The sequence below is a fragment of the Chinchilla lanigera genome, unplaced genomic scaffold, assembly GCF_000276665.1.
Source record: "Chinchilla lanigera isolate Chin_1 unplaced genomic scaffold, ChiLan1.0 scaffold00085, whole genome shotgun sequence".
Lineage (NCBI taxonomy): Eukaryota > Metazoa > Chordata > Mammalia > Rodentia > Chinchillidae > Chinchilla > Chinchilla lanigera.
This window is the reverse complement of record NW_004955486.1, coordinates 1649534-1673123: the sequence shown is the minus strand read 5'-3', so window position 1 is coordinate 1673123 and position 23590 is coordinate 1649534. Positions and strand designations below refer to the sequence as shown.

The 23590-nt window shown below is 42.2% G+C and overlaps 1 protein-coding gene across 6 annotated transcripts in view; it reads left to right on the top strand.

Moving 5' to 3' along the window:
* Positions 1-23590, top strand: part of Vps13d (vacuolar protein sorting 13 homolog D (S. cerevisiae)) — a 256478-nt gene that overhangs the window by 98984 nt on the left and 133904 nt on the right. For 3 of the 6 annotated variants that reach the window (XM_005403951.2, XM_005403950.2, XM_013504224.1), the window contains exons 40-46: positions 56-130; positions 3406-3508; positions 4617-4769; positions 6582-6717; positions 15664-15711; positions 17718-17868; positions 18232-18442. In XM_005403951.2, the coding sequence (XP_005404008.1) occupies positions 56-130; positions 3406-3508; positions 4617-4769; positions 6582-6717; positions 15664-15711; positions 17718-17868; positions 18232-18442 (877 nt within the window). Of the gene's footprint in view, positions 1-55; positions 131-3402; positions 3509-4616; positions 4770-6581; positions 6718-15663; positions 15712-17717; positions 17869-18231; positions 18443-23590 lie in introns of all 6 variants that reach the window. The other 3 variants (XM_005403955.2, XM_005403954.2, XM_013504225.1) reach the window with 3 other exon arrangements.

The window sequence follows — 23590 nt, the reverse complement described above, 5'->3', positions numbered from 1 at the left end:
TTCTTGTTCACTGTACCCATTCTCACCCTCTAACTTTGTCTCTCCTGTCTACCAGGCCTCCCCCTTGTCTACCTTAGAACTAGGAGCACAGCCAGTCTGACTAACCTAGAGCACCAGGCCTATGCTAGAGGTACAGTACAGCCAAGCGAGGGCTGGCGTCCTTTCCTGTTTTAAGAGCTGCCTTGTCCATCAGTGTTTTTGTTTTGTTTTGTTTCTTGTGAATGAGAGTTGAATGGGGGGTACACTCAGCTGTGAGTACCTTGCTGCAGTATCAGGAAAGAGCATTTCCAATTAATTAATAGAATGACAGTTCATATTAAGCGCGAGTGATGTGCTGATTCTTCATTTTCTCTTCCCCCTCCCTTAACTGTTGGGGGAAGTGGCATAAACTCCATGGCTATGATGCAGAACCATCTCCTGCCAACTAGAGGCTTATCATATAGAAGCGGAAGTAGGTGGAAAAACTCCATCCTCCGTCAAGCAGCGCCACAAGTTCTTGTTTATAGAATGCTCAGTGAATGTTTATTCTCATGGAATTAGCTCTGTGACACAGGTGCGATAATAATCATGAATAGAGCTAAGAAAAAAATGTCTCAGTAATCACCTAGACCTGAACTTTTAATTTCTCTAGATACGAATTTATTTGCTTAGGAAATAGAAAATATTCTTTATCTGTATCTCTGACCCTTTAAGATTCTTTGAGAATTTTCCTGGTAAGTGGATATGGGAGAAGATGTCACACGCACTGAGGAATTGGAATCAAGGTGTTCATTTCGGTTTTGTTTTAAGGATCATGATTAATCTATTTCCAGATCATGGGTCATGGTCCATTCTTATACAAAGGGCATTTGAGCCTCCCCTCGCAGAAGTGCAGAACAGGGAACTACCATAGTACACAGGGGCGTTGCTATGGCTTTACTTACTGTTTTTCCTGGAAGGTTTTATGGAGGTTTATGTTTGAAGGAGGGTTCACAAAGTAAGTCTATGGCTAAGTCTTCATTTATTTTTGAATTTATACCTCTGAGCTTTTAAATATGTTACTAATCACTCAGGCAAAGCCAAGCATTATTCCTGTGTAGCTGATCAAGAGAGTGAGACTCAGGCAGACAATGTAATTTGCCTTTATTTATATGACTAGCTAGCAGTGGACTCAGGACTTTATTGTTTATGATTTGCAAACAAGGTCCTTTCTAATAGATTGAGCTGCTATGTAGCATGAAATCTGCACACTGTTTATAATGGCTAAATTTCTTTGGGAAACAAGTTTAAAAGGGTAGAAATTTCCTTAGCTGGAGCCATTTAAGGCTGAACTTGGATGTGAGAAGCTTTAGGTTATCTCAACTCATGAAAAAATTGGATTTGGTCACTAGAGGCGGCCATCAGGGAATAATGTTCTCTTTGATGGATTTGGGAACTTTTTCTCTGGTGCAGTGCCAGAAGCAAGTACAGTTGATTTGGATCCTGGTGCAGGAGAAGTCGGATTTGTTGCCTGATGTTCGGTTTGGATTTGTGTGCACGCCGCGCATTTTTATCCTCTGAGAAGTAGGTTACTGAAGTTTGCGTGGTTCTGTCTGTTCACACAGGAAGTCTGGAGACCTGAGCAGTGTATTTGACCGTGCTATTGAATTCCAGGGCAGATGCCGTGGGTATCTGTGTATGGATTCCTACTACTTTATTCTGTATTACAAAGTGATCAAAGCCATCTGCCACCTGTTCTTTTTGAATCTAATTTGCAAATGGAAACTTCCAGTCTACCTCACAGTGGGATGGGGAAAGCACATCTGGCTCCCTTTCCCCCTGGCCCTTTATCTGCTGTAATAAAAGCAGCTTTCTTTGCTCCCATGGAGGGAGGCGCCTTCCAAAGCCCACAGTAAATTCTGTTTACCCTGCAGACAGCTCTTAAATTTTTTACTCCCCCTTTGCTCTTGTCAGCAGCCTCACAGCTAGCTACTCCTTAAGTTTCGACTTGATGAGGACTCTCTTGTTTGTAAGGCAGTCCTGGAGAACTGAGGGAGGCTGTGGGGCTGGGGAACGGGCATATTCCTAGATGGAGATTGCTTTTAAAGCTGTTCGGGGTGTCCCTAGTCGACTGACTGTACACCAGACACTCTCATCTCCTTAACAGGTTACTGTATGTTAGACTCTGCCGAGCCACTATACCAAATGTATCTTGCCTTAACCTGAAATGGTATTAACTTCTGAAGACTGTAAAAGATATAAAGGGGGAAAAGGCGATCACTTTTTAAAAGACAGTGTTCATCACTGGCTCTTAGGAGACTGCCCTGGGTTCGTGCTGGAGGTCGCAGGAGGCAGGGTAGGTTGTGGTTTTCCTTCTCGATTTCATCGGCAAGGAGCATGTGTAAGATGAACTCGCTTTGCCCCAGAATTCTCTGCCGGTAGCATTTGCCTCCGTCTAGATTCCAGACCATTCAGGCCGTGGTCTTTTTCAGGCTGTCGTCATGGTTTGAAGCAGGACACAGAAGGAGATGGGGTCGCGTCCCTGCCCTTTGTGGTTAGTGGGGTGTGTGTGCTGTGAGCTCGTCGGCCAGGAGCCTCGTTGTCACTGCCTACTGGTTCCTGCCGCCGCCGCCCGCTTTGTTTATGGGGCCAGCGGAGGCCACAGAGGCCCTGGCCAGGGGGGCCGCAGTGGGGTTCTGGGGCAGCCTGGGCACAAGAGCGCCTTCTCGGATTTCTTAGTCCTGACAGACAGCACTGCTCTCCAGAGTGTGGCTCCTGGCACTTTCGTTTGGGTTGCTGTTTCTCGCAGTTTGCCTGAGGAAGGCTCTTCTGTGAAGTGAAGCCATAGTTAACGTTCCCTTTTAGCTTCCACAGTGCCCTCCTTGCGTCAGCTGCTGGTGATGTGTGTTAAAAAATGGACCAACAATTCCATTTCAAAAGCTTTGATTTTCCAGGAAGAACCAAATCAGCCATTATTATAAGAGAACGTTGAAGGCCATTTTTATTTTGATGTATTATGCATACCATGGCTGAAAGACCTTTATCTAAATGGAGGCTTTCTTAAATCAAGGCTTTTGAACAAAGCTTTAGTAAATACAGGTGGTACATTTTGCCGCAACCTGGGTTACCTGTTTAGAATAGATGTCTTGGGGGCAGTAGTTCATTTCAGTTCTTTTCCTGATTCTAGCTGGTTCTGCACCTGATGCCCTTTTCTAAGGCCAGTAAAAATTGTAGATGGGGGTGGGGGGCGCATCCCATAGCAGTCAGCAAACACACTGAGCTTCCCTTTGTTATTCTAATAAACCTGGGCTAGTGGCTGCTCTCTTCCCTGTGCTTTGAGCCCCTTCACATAAGAGACAACTTAGGGCCCTGCCTCCAGGTACTGGGAGGGTCGCCACCACACAGATAGAGGCAAATGTTAACAGCCTTTTCTGTTTGTCATAGCAGAGGTGAAAACCCCCAAGCGCCGACAGCCATTCGTCCCCTTTGCTCTGAGGAACCACACGGGGTGCACCTTGTGGTTTGCCACCCTGACCACCACGCCCACCAGGTAAGAGCGCTCAGGGCTGTGCCCAGAGTCATCTGTGCCACGGAAGCCTGCGGCAGCCCAGCCGAGCATGCTGGGGCCCTTTTGAGGCCTCTGGGATCATATTGGAATCAGTAGTTCGGTGCCATCCTGACACGGATGGTGGAAGTTCTGATTCTGTGTAGAATCTGCGTCTGAAATTGTCAAACTGTGTCCTGATCCTGGTATATATTGTGTTTAAAGCGTAAGGCAAACAAATTACGGATGTGTGTAGGAAGTGCTTCTCCTCAGTCTCCATGTGCCCGTCACTCTTTGTAAAGAAGCTGGGTGTGGATATGAAGCGAACCATTTTGTGTTTTTCTTCCCTGACTTATTTGAGAACATTCACCATCCTCCTCGGCTCCTAAAGAATTATCCTCCATATCTAAAACACACTTCAACCCAGATGGAATTGGGCAGAGTTTGGAGAACAAATGAGGGTTTACCTAAGCCGGATGAAAACCTTTTCTGGCAAGTTTCTGCCGGTGTGGATCCTAGCTCGGTGCTCCAAATGCATGGTAATCTTAGGGCCTGAAGTTCGTGAAATGGTCACAGAATCAGCAGCAGTGACACTGGATTACCTCCACCTTCGCTAAGCATGGTCATGTCCTGGAGGAGAAGTTAAACTCCTTACTTAAATTTTCCTCCAGAAAGTCATGCCTTAGCAGGGCATGGTGCCTGCCTGTGATCCCAGCACTCTGATAGGCTGAGGTAGAAGTACTGCGAGTTCGAGGCCTGGTCAGCTAAGTGACTTAAGTGTTGTCTCAAAATAAAAATATTCAAAAGAGGCTGAGGATGTGGCTCAATGTGAAGGCCTAGTTTCAATGTCTAATCCTGAAAAAAAAAATTCTGACTTGATGGACACATACCAGACTCTACTGCTAGAGTAGGGAGTGGGAAGTGGCAACTTTCAGCTATTTCTAAAAATTCAAGTAAACTGTGACAGCCTGAGCATACCCACAGTGACCGACCTTTTATGTCATCTTTCTAGCAAGGTTGTGCTGCCTCATTTCTGCTCCGCAGCACAGGGCTCTCGTGGGAGGGAGGAGGATGGACTGAGGGAGTCTTTCTCTTTCCTGTGGTTCGCTTGCAGGGCAGCACTGTCTCACACTGGGAGTCCAGGGGGGGTTCCGGAAGGGAACGGGGCATTTCTGGACGACGCTCACAATGTCAGCGAGTGGCGAGAAGTCCTCACGGGTGAAGAGATTCCCTTCGAATTTGAAGCCAGAGGAAAGTTAAGACACAGGTAAAGCATGGTTGTTTATTCTATTCCTTAAAAGTATGAAAGTAGCTATAAATGATTGTTTCTAGTGTTTGGCCTTTTCCCTTAATGATTTTATTTTTAAAACATTTTAGAAATCACTGTTTCCTTCTAAAAGTATACACTGGCGTGCCATGTTGGAAGTACATTTCTTTCCATCGATTATCCATTTACTTGCCATGTGAAGATATAAGTTGTGTGTTTCGTTTGGTCGTAGTCTGGTTCCATCAAAATGTTCAAGTTCATTGCATCCTGGCCTGTTTTCCACGTCCGGTGGTGATGTGCTGTTCTGAAAATATTTTCAAAGTATGGAGATTTTCGTTTTAATATTGATGTGTTCCACACGGCACTTTGGCAAGCAGATCGTCTCGGGAAGGAGAGGCACTAAGAAGTCTGAGGGGACTGCCGGCTGGAGTGCTGCTGAAGTAGCCAGCCAGAGAGCTGGAAGAAATGTGGGAAAGGGTTATTATATCTCGGTGTTCATGAGAGATCGTACGTCCACTAAAGTATCCCATTATTTGCAAACCCTTTTCCATGGAAAGGCCATGTAGCAGTTGTGAATAGGTTGAGACTTGGTGTACAGAGAGGCGAAGTTCTTAGTGCTTGAGCCTCTGTTGGTTTTCAGGCCGAGCTGAAATGGAGGAGGTTGGCTTCAGGCTCCTGTGGTCATGTGCTCATCATGGAGCTGCAGTCCGTGTGCAGAGGTCCCCATGCCACACACCGCTTCCTCTTGCATAGCTTTTCCCCTTGCGTGTCTGTGCTGGCGAGCAAGGGTTCTGAACCTGTACTCTATGGAGGCTTTACGGGGCAAGCATAGCCTGGTGTTGGGCGTGTGTCTCTGGAAGGCACTGCAGCATCTCTAGGGATGAGTGACAAACGTTGTCCTGTCCTTCCACAGTGTCACTGGAGAACTACAGGGCTGCTGACAGGCTCTCACAAGGAGGACACCCTCTTGTCTCTGAAAGGGCTTGACCTCTTTGTCATTTCTGTTTTAGTCGCCATGTTTTGTAACCCGTTTCAAGTCCCACTGTTCTGCTTGAATTGATCAAAATAGATGCCTTTTCTGGCATTCCCCCCGCTTGGCACACTGTACCCCATCCGGGTCTCCCTCCCCTCTTCCTGTTCGCCTCAAATTCAGTTCCCCATTTCAGGCTTCTGGCTTGAATTAGGCAAAACCTAAAATAGAATTAAATGTGCAATTTCCTCTTGTTCCTCCTGTTCTGCCCACTGCCTTCTACTTCAATTTAAGCTGAACACTTCAGCGCAAAGCTGTGAGGGTTTTGCTCTGCACACCCCACCCCATCTGTCGTCCTGTTGGGCCCGAGCCAGCAGAGTGTGGTTCTAAGAGAAGTGGGATATTCAACAAAGGAACCAAGAAGAAAAAAATCTTACACATATCTGAGAGTACTGTATGGTTATATGTATGATTTCATTGCTGGTACATTTTACCACCCCAGAGAAATGATTTTCACTGACATCACTATTTTATGATGTCATTAAATGGGTTGGGGTGGGTGCTGGTAGGGAAAGGCCTGGTTAGTGTGCAGATTTCACAGTTCATCTGAGGGGAGGATAAATACCCCTTTTGCTTAAGCGCTCCAGATCTTGAAATTTGTGCCGTAAGCATAAGACCCAGTTAAACCATTCTCTTGATTTCCCCTGCTTTAGTTAATCCCCAAAAGGCTTAGCTGATGGGGTTTTTACATCATTATACAGTAAATCAGATTGGATCTTGGCCTCTACTTTCCTTCCTTCTGAGACTGCGCTTAATATCCTTTTCTGTGTTCTGCCTGACAGACACACCCATGACCTGCGAATCCACCAGCTGCAGGTGAGAGTGAACGGCTGGGAGCAAGTGAGCCCCGTGTCCGTGGACAAAGTTGGGACCTTTTTCCGATACGCAGCACCTGATAAAAATTCATCGTCCTCTACAGTAAGTGGCTGTAGAATGAGCATTGAACGGCATGATTGTGTCACGGCCACAGCCCGTTAAATCCAGGCTGCCAGGTGGTTCGGTCTGTAATAACCTTGCTGTAGTGAAGTGTTCTTGCCTTTTACTTCCCCTGGCTCTGGAAGAAAACAGTGATTATTTTGGCTCAGCCAGAGGCATTAGTAATCATATATGGATAAGCCAAGCAATAGTTAATTTTGGTAGAAAACAAAGTTGAAAATTGGCAGCAACACACTACTGTTTCTCACCTACGCAGATCTCCTTTATACTCAGCTGGCCTGACTGACTATCTACTCGTCTGCCATACGTGAACATGGCTGTCCCTCAGGGTCCATCCGGGCTGGTCTGGGTCCCCAGCCCCTTACCCGATACCAAAATCTTCAGATGCCCTAGTTTCTAATGTAAAATGGTGCAGTGTTTGTATATAACCTATGTATGTCTTCCCATATACTTTAAATTGTCTCTAGAGTATACCTAACACAGTGTACATGCTAAATAAATGGTTGTTAGGCTGTATTATTTAGAAAATAAGGACCAGGAAAAAGGCCTTTGTACGTGTTCAGAACCGGTGAACCATCACAGGTCTGACTGCACAGGAGGTGATCCAGTGGGGATGGATCTAGGAATGCAGAACCTGTGTTTATGAAGGACCAACTGTATTGACCATGTTTGATACTGCGTTATACTTCCTAATTTGGGGGTCTTCACTACCTTTTTTAAAATATATTTTTGGTGGCACCTGTTAATTTTATAAAACACTGGATTTCAAGGCATATATTTTGATTGTATCCATCCCGTTATTACCCTCCCAAAAGCCCTGTCCTCTTTCCTCCTTGTTCAGTCCCTCTCATCTAAACAGTATTCCTTCTCATTTCATGCCACTTGTTTTAGGTTCCACATACTAGAAAAAACATAAGATGCTTGTTTTTCTGAGGCTGTTTTATGTCACTTAACATGATGATCTTTAATTCCATGGATTCTTCTTCATGGCTGAGTAATATTTCCTCATGCATATATTCTTATCTTTAAAACAGTCAGAGTGCAAGATATGGCATTTAATTATCTAAACAATATTAGCACAAACATTTCTTTTCAATGAACTAAGAGAAATTATATTATTATATTTTTTTGCTTTTCCCTTCTTTTCTCCTTTCCCCCACCCTAGTTTTTCTTTCCTTTTGAACAGTTCTTCCCATTTTGTAGCATCTATTGTACATTTTGTATCTTATTTACTCTCTCAGCTTCTCACGCTAGGGAGACAATATGATGTTTGCACATGTGCGTCTGCTTTATTTCACTTATGAGTATGATCTTGAGTTGCATCCATTTACCTATAAACACCTCCCATTTATCTTTCTTTTTGGCTGCGTAGTACTCCATTGTATAAAAAGGCCACATATTTTTTATCCATTCCTCAGTTGGTGGGCATTTGGGTTGTTTCCAAGATCTAGCTATTACAGATTGTGCTTCTATAAACATGGGTGCAAATATGTTGTTGTAGTATGATGTTTTTAATTCTTCTGGGATGATACCCAGCAGGGGAATAGCTGGGTCAAATGGGACCTCTAATCCTACTTTCTTGAGGAATCTCCACACTGATTTTCACAGTGGTTGTACCAGTGTACACACCCATCAACAGTGGAGAAGTGTTTCTTTTTTCCCACAGCTCCCTGCCCCCCAGCATTTGTTATTTGTTGATTTCTTGATAATAGCCATTTTTTTCTGGGTGAGATGAAATCTCAGTGTTGTTTTAATTTGCATCTCTTGAACGACCAGTGATGTTGAACATTTTTTCATGTATTTATTTTCTGTTTGTGTTTCCTCACCTGAGAAGCGTGTATTCATCTCATATGCCTGTTTATGGATTGGGTCTTTAAATTTGGGAGGTCTGATTTTTTTTGAGTTCTTTATATGTTCTTAATAGTAATCCTTTGTCTGAGGAGCAGCTGGCAAACCTTTTTTCCCACATTGTGGGTTTTCTCTTCACTCTGTTGGAATGTGGTTCCTCTTGCTGTGCTAAAGCTTTTTAATAAGATGGGATCCCAGTTGTTGATTCTTTGTGATAGTTCCTGTGCATCAGGGTTTTTTTTCATAAGGTCTTTGCCTACACCAGTGTCTTCAAGAGTTTGACCTATTCTGTCTGCCAGCAGATTTAATGTTTCTGTTTTAGTATTTAGATCGTTGATTCATTTCTAATTTAGTTTAGGGAATGGTGAAATATACGGGTTCGATTTTAATCTTCAGCATGTGCAGAGCCAGTTTTTCCACACCCATTATTAAAGAGACTGTCTTTCTTCCAGTGAACACGTTTGGCACCTTTGTCAAAGATAAAGTCGGCTGAGTATGTCTAGAGTTGTTTCTGCATCTTCTAATCTGTTCCACTGATCTTTCTGGTTTTTTTTGTTTTGTTTTGTTTTGTTTTGTTTTTTTTGCCAGTACCATGCTGTCTTTATCACAGTAGCTTTATAGTATAATTTCAAGTTGGGGATTGTGACACCCCCTGCCTTGCCTTTGTTTTCCCAAATTGCCTTTGCTATTCTTGGTCTCTTCTGGTTCCAAATGAATTTTAGGTTTGTTTTCTCTAATTCTGTGAGATATGCTGTTGGAATTTTGATAGGAATTGCATGAAATTTGTAGAACAGTTTTGGAAGTATGAACATTTTCACTATATTGGTTCTTCCTACCCAAGAGCAAAGGATAGTTTTCCATTTGTTGATATCCTCTTCCATATCCTTTTTTAGAGTACTGTAGCTTTCAATGTAGCGGTCTTTTACACCCTTTGTTAGATTGATTCCTAGGTATTTCTTTTTTTTTTTTTTTTTGGATGCTACTATGAAAGGTGTTATTTCCCTAATTTTTCTCTTAGTGAGTTTGTTATTCGTGTACAGAATGGCTATTAATTTCTGAGTACTGACTTTGTGTCCAGCTACATTACTGAATTTGCTTATTAAATCTACCAGTTTTTAAGTGAAGTTTTTGGGGTCTTCTATGTGGAATATCGTGTCATCTGCAAATAATGATAATGTAACTTCTTCCTTTCCTGTCATTATTCCTTTTATTTCTTTCTCTTGTCTAATTGCTCTGGCTAAAGTTTTCAGGACTGTGTTGAATAAGAGTAAAGACAGTGGGTATCCTTATCTTATTCCTGATTTTAGAGAGAAAGCTTTCAGTTTTCATCCATTGAGCATGATGTTGCCTGTTGGTTTATCATAGATGGCTTTTATCAGATTGAGATAAAGACCATCTAGTCCAATTTTCTCTAGGATTTTTGTCATGAATGGATGCTGGACTTTGTTGAAAGTTTTTCTGCATCTACTGAGGTGATCACACGATGTTTGTGCTTGGCTCTGTTAATATGGTGTATTGTATTTATTGATTTATGTGTGTTGAACCATCCCTGCATCCCTGGGATGAATCCCACTTGGTCATGGTGTATAGTTTTCTTGATGATTTGCTGCATTGTGTTTGCCAGTATGTTATTAAGGACTTTTGCATCTATGTTCATTAGGGAGATTGGTCCGTAATTCTCTTTCTTAGTTTGGCCCTTCTCCAGTTTTGGTATGAGGGTAATGCTTGCTTCCAGGAATGAATTTGGGAGTATTGCTTCCCTTTCAATTTTGTTAAAGAGTTTGAGAAGTAGTGGTATTAGGTCTTTACTAAATGTCTGTAGAATTGAGCAGTGAATCTGTCAGGGCCTTGACTTTTCTTTGTTGGTAGGTTTTTAATTATGTCTTTGATTTCATTGATTGATACTGGTTTATTTAGGATTTTTATGTTTGCTTGATTCAGCTTTGATAGTTCATATATATCTAGGAATCTATTTCCTTTTCATTTTCCATCTTATTAGAGTACAAGTTTTCAAAGTACGTGTAGATGATCTGGATTTCTGCAGGGTCCATTGTAATTTTCATTTTCACCCTTTTCATTCCTAATTACGTGGATTTGAATCTTTTCCTTCTTTGGTAAGGTTGGATAAGGGTTTGTCGATGTGATTTAATCTTTTAAAGAACCAAGTCTTTTAGTTATTGATTTTTGTATTGTTTTCTTTGTTTCCAATGCGTTAATTTCTGCTCGGATCTTTATAATTTCCTCCCTATTATGAACTTCTGGCTTATCCTGCTCTTCTGTTTCTAGTAGTTTGAGGTTCACCATTAAGTTGTTTATTGGTGCTTGCTCTGTTTTCCTGATAAGAGTTTTCACTGCTATGAATTTCTCTCTAAAGACTGCTTTCATTGTGTCCCATAAGTTCTAATATTTTGTATTGACATTATCGTTTAATTGTTGGAACTGTCTAATTTCTTCTTTAATTTCATCTGTTACCCATTGGTTGTTTAGGAGGGTGTTATTTAATTTCCATGTGTGTGTGAGGTTCTTGTGGCTTCTTTTGTCATTGACTTTCAATTTCATTGCACTATGCTATGGTCTGATAATATGCATGAGATAATTTCAATTCCTTTACATTTACATAAGCATGTTTATGAGCTAGTATGTGGTCTGTTTTGGAGAACATCCTGTGTGCAGCTGAGAAGAATGTGTATTCTCATGTTGTGGGGTGGAATGCTCTATAGACATCTACTGAGTGAATTTGTTCAAAAGTTTGGTTCAGTTCTAATATTTCATTGTTTATTTTTGTGTAGTTGGTCTGTCTTTCTGTGACAGTGGGGTATTGAGATCCCCTAATACAATGTAATAGTGCTTATTTGAATTTTCAGGTCAGTTAATATTTGCCTTATATAGTTGGGTGTACTGTTATTTGTTGCATATATATTTATGATTGTTATTTCTTCCTCTTGGATTTTCCCCTTTATAAGGATGTAGTGACCTTCTTTATCTCTCTTAATCAGTCTTGGCTTGAAATTCACTTTGTCTGCAAATAGAATAGCTACCCCTGCTTTTTTTTCTGGGTTCCTGTTGCATGGAGTATTATTTTCCGTTTTTTAACTTTCAGTCTTTTAATTTCTTTTTGAATTAAATGTGTTTCTTGTATGCAGCATATTATTGGATCTTGCTTCTTGATCCATTCTGCCAGGCTGTGTCTTTTGATTGGTGAATTGACATTGACATTGATGGTTACAACGGATGTGTATTGACTTCTCCCTGTCGTGTTATTTTCCTGTTGTTGGTTCCCCCCTTTTGTGCTCTCCCTCTGTTTAACTGTTTGCCTTGCCTGGTGGATTACTTCTGTTGGGGTCCATGGAGTTGTAGTCCTTGTTACCTCTTCCTAGAATGTCCTTTAAAACATTTTGGAATGCTGGTTTGGCGGTCATAAATTTCCTCAGATGTTCATTGCCATGGAAGTATCTTATTTCTCCATCAGTTTTAAAAGATAATTTTGCAGGGTACATCAGTCTAGGTTGAAGATTGTTTTCCTTTAGAACTTGAAATATGTTAAGTTGAGAACTTTTCCAAGCTCTCTTTGAATTGAGGGTTTGTGCTGAGAAGTCAGCTGTGATTCTGATGTGTATTCCTTTATATGTGATTTGTTTCTTTTCCCTAACAGCTTTTAAGATTCTTGGGTTGAATTTCTGGAATCTTGATTATGATATGCCTGGTTGTATTTTTTTTTTTTTATCATGGCTAATTGCCTCACTTAACTGTATATCAAATTCTTTTTCCCTTCTAGGGAAGTTTTGTGACATGAGGTCTTTGAACAGTTTTTCTATATCATGTGCTCTCTCCTGCTTTTTCACTGACTCCAGTCAATCTTAAGTTATGCTTCCTGGCTGGATCTAGCAGCTGTTGCATTAATTTCTCATGGTCCCTTGTTATTTTTAAGGATGCTTTCTCTTCATGACTGCCAACCTCAAGCCTGTCTTCCATATCTGAGATCTTGTCCTCACATTGCCTTCATGTGCAGCAGATACACTAGAATTTTTATTCTCCTTGATATCTACTGGAATCTGCCTTATGGATTCCATTTCTTTCCTATGCTGAGCATTCATGGCTTCTGTAATTTTCTTAAGTGCCTCGATTTTTTTTTTTTTTTTTTTGTCTGTATTGTGATTTGATGTTTTCTAGTGCCTAATTCAATTGCTTTGTTGTTACCACTTCAGAGAGGCCAGGCAGGTGGCTTTTTGGATTGTCCCACCTCATTGCCCCCTGGGTTTGCCTTTGGTGAACTGGATATCTGGGGTTGCAACTTGTTTAAGTGTCTTCTCATTTTGTTTTCTTTTTTTAGTTTAATTCCTGGGGTGATGCTTGTAAACTGCCTATGGTGGGTTGCTTTATTGCTAGTATTTAGAACCCTTAGGAAATAACTACTTCTCTGAGGTATCTTCTAGGTGTAACTGAGTTTTGGGTTTCAAATCTGTTGCAAAATCCTATGTCTTCAGTTTGTTGGAGTTGAGAAGTTGCTGCCAGTTTGGCTCAACCCCTGGTTCTTTGGCACTGTGCCACAGTATTTTCTATGACCCTTAGTCAGTCTCAGTCTTGGAATACCAGGAAGAGTAGCTATTTAGAATAATTATGTCACTTTTGGCTTAAGTGGTACCATCAGCAATAACAGTAGCAACAGTCACAGCCTAGAAAATGACAAACTTAGGTAACCATTAATTTGCCACCTTTAACCATATGAACTAGATTTGTAGTTGTATAACAAAATCTAAAACAGATCAGAACATTATATGCAATGTGTAAGTCCTTAGTATGTCAATTTTACCCGCAGGGGTTAAAATTTAAAAGGGATTAGGGGAAAAATACAGAGATAGGAGAAGAGATAGAAAGTAAGGCTGGAGGACAAGAAGGGATCACACACTAACTTTGGGAAACTGGTGTAGAAGACTGGAGGGAAGGAAAGAAGAGACAAAAAGAACAATGATAGAACAGCAGCCACAGAGGCTAGAAACCACATTCACGCTCGTATAAAAACAAGATCTAACAATGAAGGAGAAAAAAAGAGCAACAACAAACAAACAAAACCACCACAACAAAAAACAAATCAGAGAGAGAGAGTAAGAGAAAAAGTCCACTTCCAGGTTCATCTCTGCTGTCACTGGTAGACAGTGTGTGGAGACAGATCCATGCTGATCTATCCTGGCCGTCTAGCAGTAGCTTTTTGGCAAGGTAGTGGATAAGCTCAGCGAGCCTGCACCTTCTGGGTGAGTCCAGACTCATTTGGCCTGCAGCCATCAGCACACCTTCTGTGGGCCTGAGCCCAGCTGGCAGCAGCTAGATGGAGCCAGAAGCAGCTCTAAGTTCTGAGCTCAGCTGGCCCCTGTCCAAGATGGCTCCACCAATTGCTCTCTTGCGTGGGATGACTGAGCCCTCAGCACTCACTGCCAGTTAGTGCAGTCCCTCAAGTTCAGTGCTCCCCTGCATTGCTGTGTCTCTCTGTGGAGGCCAGTGGGGTCACCAGCAGTCACCATATGTCCACAGGTTTGAATCGCTTCTCTCGTGCAGTGAGCCCCATCTTAGAGAGAAGGCGCTGCTGGGTACCTCCTTCCTCTTCTTTAAAGTTTGTCCCTTCACCCTGTGTGTGGGCTTCAGTTTGTACCTCAGACCCTCCCGGGTCCACGGAACCCACTTCCCTCCCTCTTGTCTACCTCAGGTTGCTATATTCCAGCGTCTGGATGGCAACATTTGGAGAGGCTCCTTCCCTGCTGCTTACCACTCTGCCATCTTGGGGACTCCTCCATCTCTGTTTTCCTTTTGCAGCATCATTCTTGTTTCTCTTTATGTTGTTTCTGTGTTCTCTCATCTATTACATTGGTGTTTGTGTCTACTTTTATGCTGGTTCCGTGCTATTTTTGTTACTGTGGCTTTGTACTATTACTTGAAACTGGGTATTGTGATTCCTCTATCCTTGTTCTTTTTGCTTAATATTGTTTTGGGTATGTTCGTTCGTGTTTCCATATGAATTTTAGAATTTTTCTTCTAATTCTGTGAGACATGTGATTGGAATTTTGATGGGGTTTACATTGAATCTACAGATTCCTTTTGATACTATAGCCATTTTAACAATATTCTGCCTTAGAACATGGAGAATCTTTTTATCTTCTGGTGTCTTCTTCAATTTTTTTCTTTAATGTTCTGTAATTTTCATTGTAGAAGTCTTTCACCTTTTTGTTTAGGTTCATCTGTAAATGTTTTTTTTTCTGTCGGGGGAAGCTATTGTGAATGATATACGGAAAAGTTATTGATTTTTTAAAATGTTGATTTTGTATTCTGTAGTTCCTAATTTATGTACTTAAAAAATGTTTCTTATAACACTGCTTCTTGATCTTTCTGTCTGTGGCCAAGTCCTTCTCTGTTGCAGAGAGATATCTCTTGTCTGCTGTTTTCTGATCACACGTGTGCTCGCAAAATCTTGCCTTAGTTTTGCTCTGGCCTGTAGTCTGGGGGCTGCAGGACCAGCCTGGGGATGGTGTGGGCAGCGTCCCTGGCCATTGTGTGCAGGTGGAGGTAGGTGTTGTGGCTGACACATCTGCCATGACCATTTTGCGCTGGTGCTTATGTTATATTCATGGATAGTGGCACTCATATGTGGGGTAGCCAGCGGGAACTGCAAGTTTGCGGAGCTATTGCAGCTCTCCTCAGGTCTTGTTTTCCTTGTAAAACATGTTTCTGGGGAACACCATTCTTCAAATGTAGAATCAAATGTTCATTGCATGGTTAGCCTCTGATGTCCCATCTTGGGAACTCTACTCTCCAAGGAGAAAACTCTTTTTCCCCAGATTACTTTTTTCCCTAAATTCATGTCTGGATTGACTCCTCAGTACTTTTTTAAGGATGTGGCCTGGAGAGATTTTCTGTACTTCAAGTGGTTGTTTTACCCGTGTCTTTGAAGAGATGTTTTAACTTCATAGCAGCATACTTTACCTGAAAGGATTTCCAAATGTGATCCTTTCAAGCAAATTACATTGTCATTGTTTTAATGTGACCTATTGTCTTAGGTCTACACTGACTCTGACTTTGAATCTTTCTTCTTAGATTGGCAGCCCAGGCAGCAGAACCAATATTATACATCCCCAGGTTTATGTGAGTATGATTTTCCTGTGGTCATGTTGTTCATTAAGCATATACACTCCCCTGTACCATATGCACGTGCATATTTCTTGATGAGCAGAGGACTCCTTGAATGTGTGATAGGAACTTATCTCTGCCCTTTGCTACTGATGACTACCTTCGGGTTCCAAGAATGTATCAGAAAGTATTTCCCCCCCGCTTGGTGCATGTGACTAAGTGTGAATATTACAGTAAAGAAGAGTAGGCAGATGTTTTAGTCCAAGGTCTCCTTTTTTTTCTAAGTTAAAATAGAGATGTGACCTTGTATGGCTATGAGTTGCATATGTTTGGGTAATGCGAGTAAGTAAGAAGGAAAAATACCAAGCTTTTTTTCTTATTGGCTTTGAAACATTATAAGGTGACATTAAAAAACTTTTTCAGGCATTTGCTTATTATTTCTCTGCCTTGACACATGTGTTGAAAGTGAATTTTTTTTTTTTAAAGACATGGTTTCACCACGTAGTTCAGGCTGGCCTTGAATTCACTGTGTAGCCCAGGTTTTCCTCGAACTCACAGCGATCCTCCTGCCTCAGCCTCCCGAGTGCTGGGATTATAGGTGTGCACCACCATGCCTGGCTGAAAAGTGAAATTTAAGATAAGCCTGGAAGCAACAATATGGTGATTTCAAACAGTTGTTGTTGGCCTTGACTTTTATTGGGCTTGTGTTTAAGATTTGATGATGCTGTGTGCCTAGGTTTATGTCACTCTAAAAACAGTTCAGAAAATTACATTTTGCCTTTTCATTTGGACTTTCTGGAAGCATTTGTTTCACTGTTTAATTAGGTTGATTTTCACACACTGTTTGCTTTAATAAAAAAATTGACAGAATAAAGCACATTCATGTGGTGTCACTCATTTGTCCAATAGAAAGCATTGTCCATGTGTCCTGGCATTGGGAGAGTAATGCCTGGAGAGGCCTTCTCTTGGGTGTCCTTCATGCGGGATTTTTCATAGAAAGGTGCCTGTCACATGGGAGTAGTGCAGAATGTGTGTTGAATGTGTGATTAGACACATGTGATTGTGTAAATGTCGTGTCCTGCTGCAGCCCAGGATCGAAAATAAGTTATTTCTCATCATTGTATTCACTGAGCTGCTGAACCTTGGTATCTTGTTTATAAGCGAATGACTGTGGAAACAGAATCTGGAATATTATTGTGAAGAAAGCAAAGTCTGTATTTAAAGGGCTTTGAGATACACGTTAGTTTTCTGTAGGCATATCAGCAAATAGCCTAGAGGGGCCTGGGGCGCAAACTGAGTGACACTTCGAGAAAAGTTATTTGTGGCTGTGATAGAAACACCTACAGACTACTCTTTCTTGCATAGTCTCTGGGTTTTACAAAGACAGTTTTCCTCCCCGAAGACTTCCTTCTGTTTCCCTGTGTGTTTTTGGGCAGTACCAAACCCATTGTTAGTGTTCTAGGCATGTTTTCTTAACCTGCCATTAATCTGGGAGGAAAATACCACAGGTGATAAATCATTTCATGGCTGAATGGTCCTGCCTCAGCCTTTCTGATTTTACTTGCTCAGATCTTTATTTTACCCCCTCTGGAAGGGTTGGAAATAAATCTTGTCCGCAGTTTCCACACAAGGGCTGACGTGTGGAAGCCTAAAGGCGTCATGTGTGGAGGGAAACTCACAGCAGGTCCTTTCTGACAAATAGCGGGGAGTTTGGGAAATTGGAGAGGCTCTAACTGCCGTCTTAGGTGGAGTTCCCTGTCCTGTGTTCAGAGGCCAGGAGTGCATTTCTTCGCTGCACAGTGTATAGCACATCTGAATAGAATAATCTCGTGGAAACCTTTAGAATGGGCTGTTTTGTGTGGTGTGTATTTGTAGCACGTTTACTCCCTTTGGAGCTGAGCGGCTTGAGGGTAGAGCGCTGATTGCCCTGAGGAGTTGCAGTAGCGGTCGCGCTTTGACTTAGACTCTCTGCTGGTGTTGCTCAGAAGCACAGCTCTTCCGTTCCTGTCTCCCCTTCACAGTTCTCCGCACTGCCCCCTGTGCGAGTGGTCTTCGCAGTGACTATGGAAGGCAGTGCCCGGAAAGTCATCACTGTCCGATCCGCTCTCATTGTGAGGAACAGACTTGAGACCCCAATGGAACTGAGGCTGGACAGCCCATCAGCACCAGACAGTACGTTCAGTTTCTAGAGTACAGTAAATGCTCCCAAAATTCTTGTGGGCTTTTTTGTTTGTTGGTTGGTTGTGTTTTTGAGACAGGGTCTCATGTAGTGCAGGCAGGGCTTGAACTCGCTGTGTAGTGTAGGCTGGCCTCGAACTCACAGCGATCCTCCTGCCTCAGCCTCCTGAGTACTGGGATTAGGGCATGTGCAACCATACCTGGCCCGTAAATACTTGTTGACTGCTGTCCTGACCCCTCCTTCTCAGGGAGTGTGTCTCTAGGCAGTCTGCATTCACAGCCTCTGCCCTTGTCCTAAGATAGTCTCTGGGGAGGAGGACCGTCGCCTGAGAGTGCTAACCCTTGTTTCTGTGGCAGAGCCAGTGGTGCTTCCCGCTGTCATGCCAGGGGACTCGTTTGCTGTGCCTTTACACCTCACTTCTTGGCGACTGCAGGCCCGGCCCAAAGGATTGGGTGTGTTTTTCTGTAAGGCCCCGATTCACTGGACCAACGTAGTGAAGACGGCAGAGGTCAGTAGCAGCAAGCGAGAGTGCCACTGCATGGACGCGGAGAAGAGCCGCTTCTTCAGGTGGGTCGGCTGCGCCATGGCTGTAACTTGGTTTTGCCCTCGTGGCGGTTCTGCCAGGGTTCTTCCTCCAGGGACCCTTTGCAGTGCATTCAGTTTTATTTAAAGCCCTGAAGTCAGTTCTTATTCCTTAGGTTCTCTGGTTAGAGTTTGTGAGAACTCAAGGGATAACATTTGTTGGTTCCTTATCTAATATTTAAGGGAAAAACCACCACCAAACGTGCTCTTCGCACGCGTGGGATTAGAGCTCTATATGTGTAAATCAGCATAAAGAGAGGACATAGGAGGGAGGGGGACTAACCAATTCCGGTATCTAATTTGGGAAGCAAAATCCTGGGCCTGGAAGTGTTTTGAATGAAAGATTTTTAAATATTTTGAATAAAGGTTCATGCACTTACTGTTGACTAGAGCACTTAAGAATTAAGCATTTAAGTCAGTGTTTTTCTGTTCTAAAGATTTATGTAATATGTTACTAGATTCAGTGTTGGAAAAAATACTTGATTGTTAGTCTTAATATAGACTGTAAACAGATTATTTGGGATAGTTTTCTTTATAATGAAGACAGGCATTCATTGAGTTTGAACTTACAGAAGTACAAGAACAAAGGCGTTCCACAGACCCTTCCCCGGAGTTGCCAATCGTTAGCACACTAAGGAGAAGAGTAGATACACGCACACACCTGTAGTTGGTTATTTAACAGCTTCTTTGAGTGATTTGTAGAACAAGTTAAAAAAGATTCAAGGGGTTTGAACAATGCTCTTATCTGGCTTATTCCACTTGGCACTTGGAGAACATTCTGTCAACAACTCCAGATTGTACCTTCTTTTCAAGAGTGTGTGGAACATTCATAAAGACGTACTGTCTGCTGGGCCGTAAAATGAAGATCGATAGGCATTAAAGAACTGAGATACGGAATATATTTTCTGATCATAGTAGAATTAAACTAGATTCTAGTAATAGATATAATTGGACATTTATTAGAGTCTAGTAAATGCCTAGCAAATTCACAAAGGGATGAAAGAATCCCTGACAAAAGAAATTAGGAAATATTTGGAATTGAGTAGTAGACCAAAATCCCCCAAAAGCAGCAACAGATATGTTAAAATGTGGGGTACACCACAAAGGCAGTTCTTGTGGGGGAAAGTTACAGTTTTCAGTATCCCTATTAGAAGATAAGAAAGATGTAAATTTACCAATATGATCTTTTACCTTAAGAAGCTAGAAAGGAGAATGCGTGGTGGTGCACACCTGTACTCCCAGCACTCTGGAGGCTGAAGTAGGAGGATCACTGCAAGGTTGAGGCCAGCCCGGGCTACATATGAGTTTGAGGCCAGGCTGAGCTGAAACTGTCTCAAAAAACAAACGGGGGGGAAAAAGAAGCTAGGAAAAGCCTGTAACCCCAGCATTCTCAGAGGCTGAGACAGAGGATTATAAACTCAGGTCCAGCCTGGGCAGTTTAGCAGCTTAGTGCTAAACTAAGATAGAAACTCCGTCTCCAAAAAAACCAAAAGGCTAAAGAAGAGCAGATTAAAAACAAAGAAATAGAAAAAAAGGAAGCAGTGGGAATCAGTGAACTAAAAAACAAATAAAATCAACAATTCCAAAATTGGCTTTTTAAAAAGATTCATAGATTTAATAACACTCTAGCAAGAATGATAAGGAGAAAAGAGGGAAAACATAAAGAGTTACTGGAGACATTATTATAGCTCCTGTAAACATTAAAAGGATAAAAAACAAATAAGGACAATTTTATGCCAGTAAATTTTACACTTAAATGACACCTTTCTTAAAAAGGCAAGTTACCAAAACTGATACAAAGACGAAACAGAAAAATTCAAATATCCCAATATCTATTTTAAAAGTTTAATTTATAAAGAAAGCTTTCCCATACAGAACACCCTAAAACCCATATAGCTTCACTGGTGAATTCTCTAGACATTTAAGAGGTGTTAGGGTTTGGGGCTTATTTTGCAAGGTGAAACAATATAATACAGGACAAATATTTTATAAGATTACTTATATAGTTACATAAAGGATGATATACAAGAGAGTGCAGGAAATCTGTCCACACATTAAGACCAAGGAAGCTAGCCGGGGGCATAGAGCTCATAACAATGCCTCCCACAAGTCCAACTGGAGGCCTAGAGCCCATAATAATATCTCATGCAGGCCTGTTTCATGGATCTGCACTGCGAAGACCTAAAGGTCAGTGGTGGAATGTAGGAAGTCTGTGTCAGTGGGATGAAGGAGCTGTGCTAGCAGGCTGAGGGATCTGCACTGGAGCCAGGAAGTGATGCTCAGAACCAGAGCTCCTCCGAAAGGTACCACGGCCATCCTCAGCAACAGTGAGGTCCCGAGCTCCTCCGATGCTGAACATGGCCAAGTTCCCAACAGGGAAGCCTACTCAGCAACCCTTCCCAGGAAATTGACAGTTCACCATCTTGCCCTCTGGAGCCAGGAAGCGATGCTCAGAGTGAGGACCAGAGCTCCCCCAAAGTGAACTGAAGCCATTCTCAGTGCCAAAAAGGCCCTTGAGCTCCTCGGAGGATGAAAACAGCCAAGTTCATCAGGAAAGCCAGCATGATGAGCTCCTCCAAAACAACCAATAGCTCCTTACAGCTTCCATCAGCTCCCAGCAGCCTCTCTCAGCTCCCAACAGCCTTTTTCTGCTTCTCCAGGTCTGCCTCTTACGCTGCTGGCAGCAGTCCCCAGGTGGGCCTCCCACACCCAGCACCACTCTTACGCAGTTCACCTGGAGGTTATAAGTTGACCACCAGTTATCAATCCAGTACAAGAGGGAAGTAGTTCTGGTTCTACGCAAGATCCTTCAGAAAACAGATGAAACAGTTTCTATCTGATTTCAAAACCTGACGGAGGTATAATAAGAAAAGAGACCTACAGACTGGTACCCCCATGAATAGAGGCAAATGTCCTTAACAGAATATCACCAAATAGAACTCAGCAAGTGGAGTTTACCCCAGAAATGTGAGGTTAGCTTAACATTTGAGAATCAGTAAATGTGATTCACCACATTAAGAGACTAAAAGAGAAAAAAACACCAGATCATCTCAGTAAATACAAAAAATAGCATTTGGGAGAATTCGGTGCTCATCTACGGTAATGCTTAAGTACCTTCGTCCAGCTTGAGCTGCTGTAACAATACATCTCAGACCGAGTGGCTTAAAAGACAGACATTTATCTCTCATAGTTCTGGAGGCCAAGAAACCCGAGATCAGGGTGCCGATTCGGCTGTGGAGAGTGCCTTCTCCCTGCAGGTGACCGCTTTGTCATTGTGTCCTCAGGTGGCAGAGAGAGGGATGCTCTCGGGGCTCTCCTCCTCCTCTTGCACCACTCCCATTGTGCAGGCGTCACCTTCATGACTTCATGGAAACTTCATTACCTCTACCAGGTGATAGTGAGATGGGCACCTCCAAATCCCTTCTCATTGAGGACCAGAGCTTCAACATAGGAATTCGGGGGCAAAACAGACATTCAGTTCATCACATGCAGGAACCTAAGAACAGAAGTGAACATACTTTGTTTTGTTTCACAGACAGGGTCTCGCTATGTAGTTCAGGTTGGGCGTGAACTCACTATGTAGCCCAGGCCGGCCTGGAGTGATCTTCCTGCCTTAGCTTCCTGAGTACTGGGATTATAGGTGTACACCACCGTGCTGTACTTATAAAAAAGATTTTTAATCTTTAAAAACATTAAGCCTTTTTCTCTTAAGATTAGGAACTAGGTATGATAGTAGCAAGCTGGGTGTGGTGATGCATATCTGTTGTTCCAGCACTTGGGAGGCTGAGACAGGAGGATTGCCTTGAGTTGAAGGTCAGCTTGGGTTATAAAGTGAGTTCAAGGCCAACCTGAACTATATAGTGAGGCCTTATCTCAAGAAAACCAAAAAAAAAAAAAAAAAAGGGGACTGGGAATTTAGCTCAGCGGCAGAAGCGCCTGCCTGGCAAGTGCAAGGTCGTGAGTTCTGTTCCCTGTACCGGAGAAAACCAAAAAAAAAAAGAAAAAGAAAAAATGATAGTAGCAGTTCTGGCCATTGCAATAAAGAAGAAAGAAAGAAGGAATTGAAAATGTATGAAGATCTGACAAATAAAATTGCTATTTTCAAATGATGCAGTTGGATACATAAAATATGTAAGAAATTACTAGACCTAATTTATCAAGGTTGCAGAGTACAAGATCAACCTATAGAAATCAGTTGTTGCCTGATGTGGTGGTGCATACCTGTAATCCCAGCACAGGAGGAGTACCATTGAGTTTGAGGCCAGCCTGGGCTATATAAGTGAATTCAAGGCCAGCCTGGACTACATAGTGAGACCCTGTTTCAAAAAAAAGAAAGAAATGAGTTGTATTTTAGCCATGAACAAATAGAAAATGTGATATTTAGAAAAATATCATTTACAGTTGCATCAGAAAACATTAAATGTCCAAGACTCAGTCTAACAAGTCTTTAAGTCTTGGGTGCAAGTCTTCCACCCTAGAAATTACAAAACCTTTCCAAGAGAAATTCAAGAAGACCTAATAAATGGAAAGCTATGCCAAATTAATGGACTGAAAGCCTTGGTATTGCCAGGATTTCCATTCTCAGTAAATTGATCTGAAGACACAACAGTATAATTCTGTATAACCCAACAGTGAAAATTCTGATGGGCTGCTTTAAGGAAATAGAGGTGCTAATTATGAACTTACATGGAAATGTAGAATATTTAATGCTACCTTGAAAAAGAACAAAGCTGGAGGATTTATAAAACCTGTTTTCAAGACTCTGACAGCCATAGTAATTATCACACTGCACTATTAGCATGAAAACAAATGTAGACCAATCGAATATAAAGGAATTCACAAATGGACCCACATCTAGAAGCCGGAGTCCTGATTTTTCAATAAAGATGCCAAGTCAGAGGGGCTGGGGATTTAGCTCAGCGGCACAGCACCTGCCTGGCAAGCGCAAGGTCGTGAGTTCGATTCCCGGTACCAGAAAAAACAAAAACAACAACAACAAAAATTGCCAAGTCAGTCTTGTGGGTGAAAGGAGAGTCTTCTAGACAGACAGTGACGGAACCAGTGAATACCCACGTGAAAATGTGAACTTCAACTCCTATCTTACTTCACTTGGAAAAATTCATCAAATGGGTC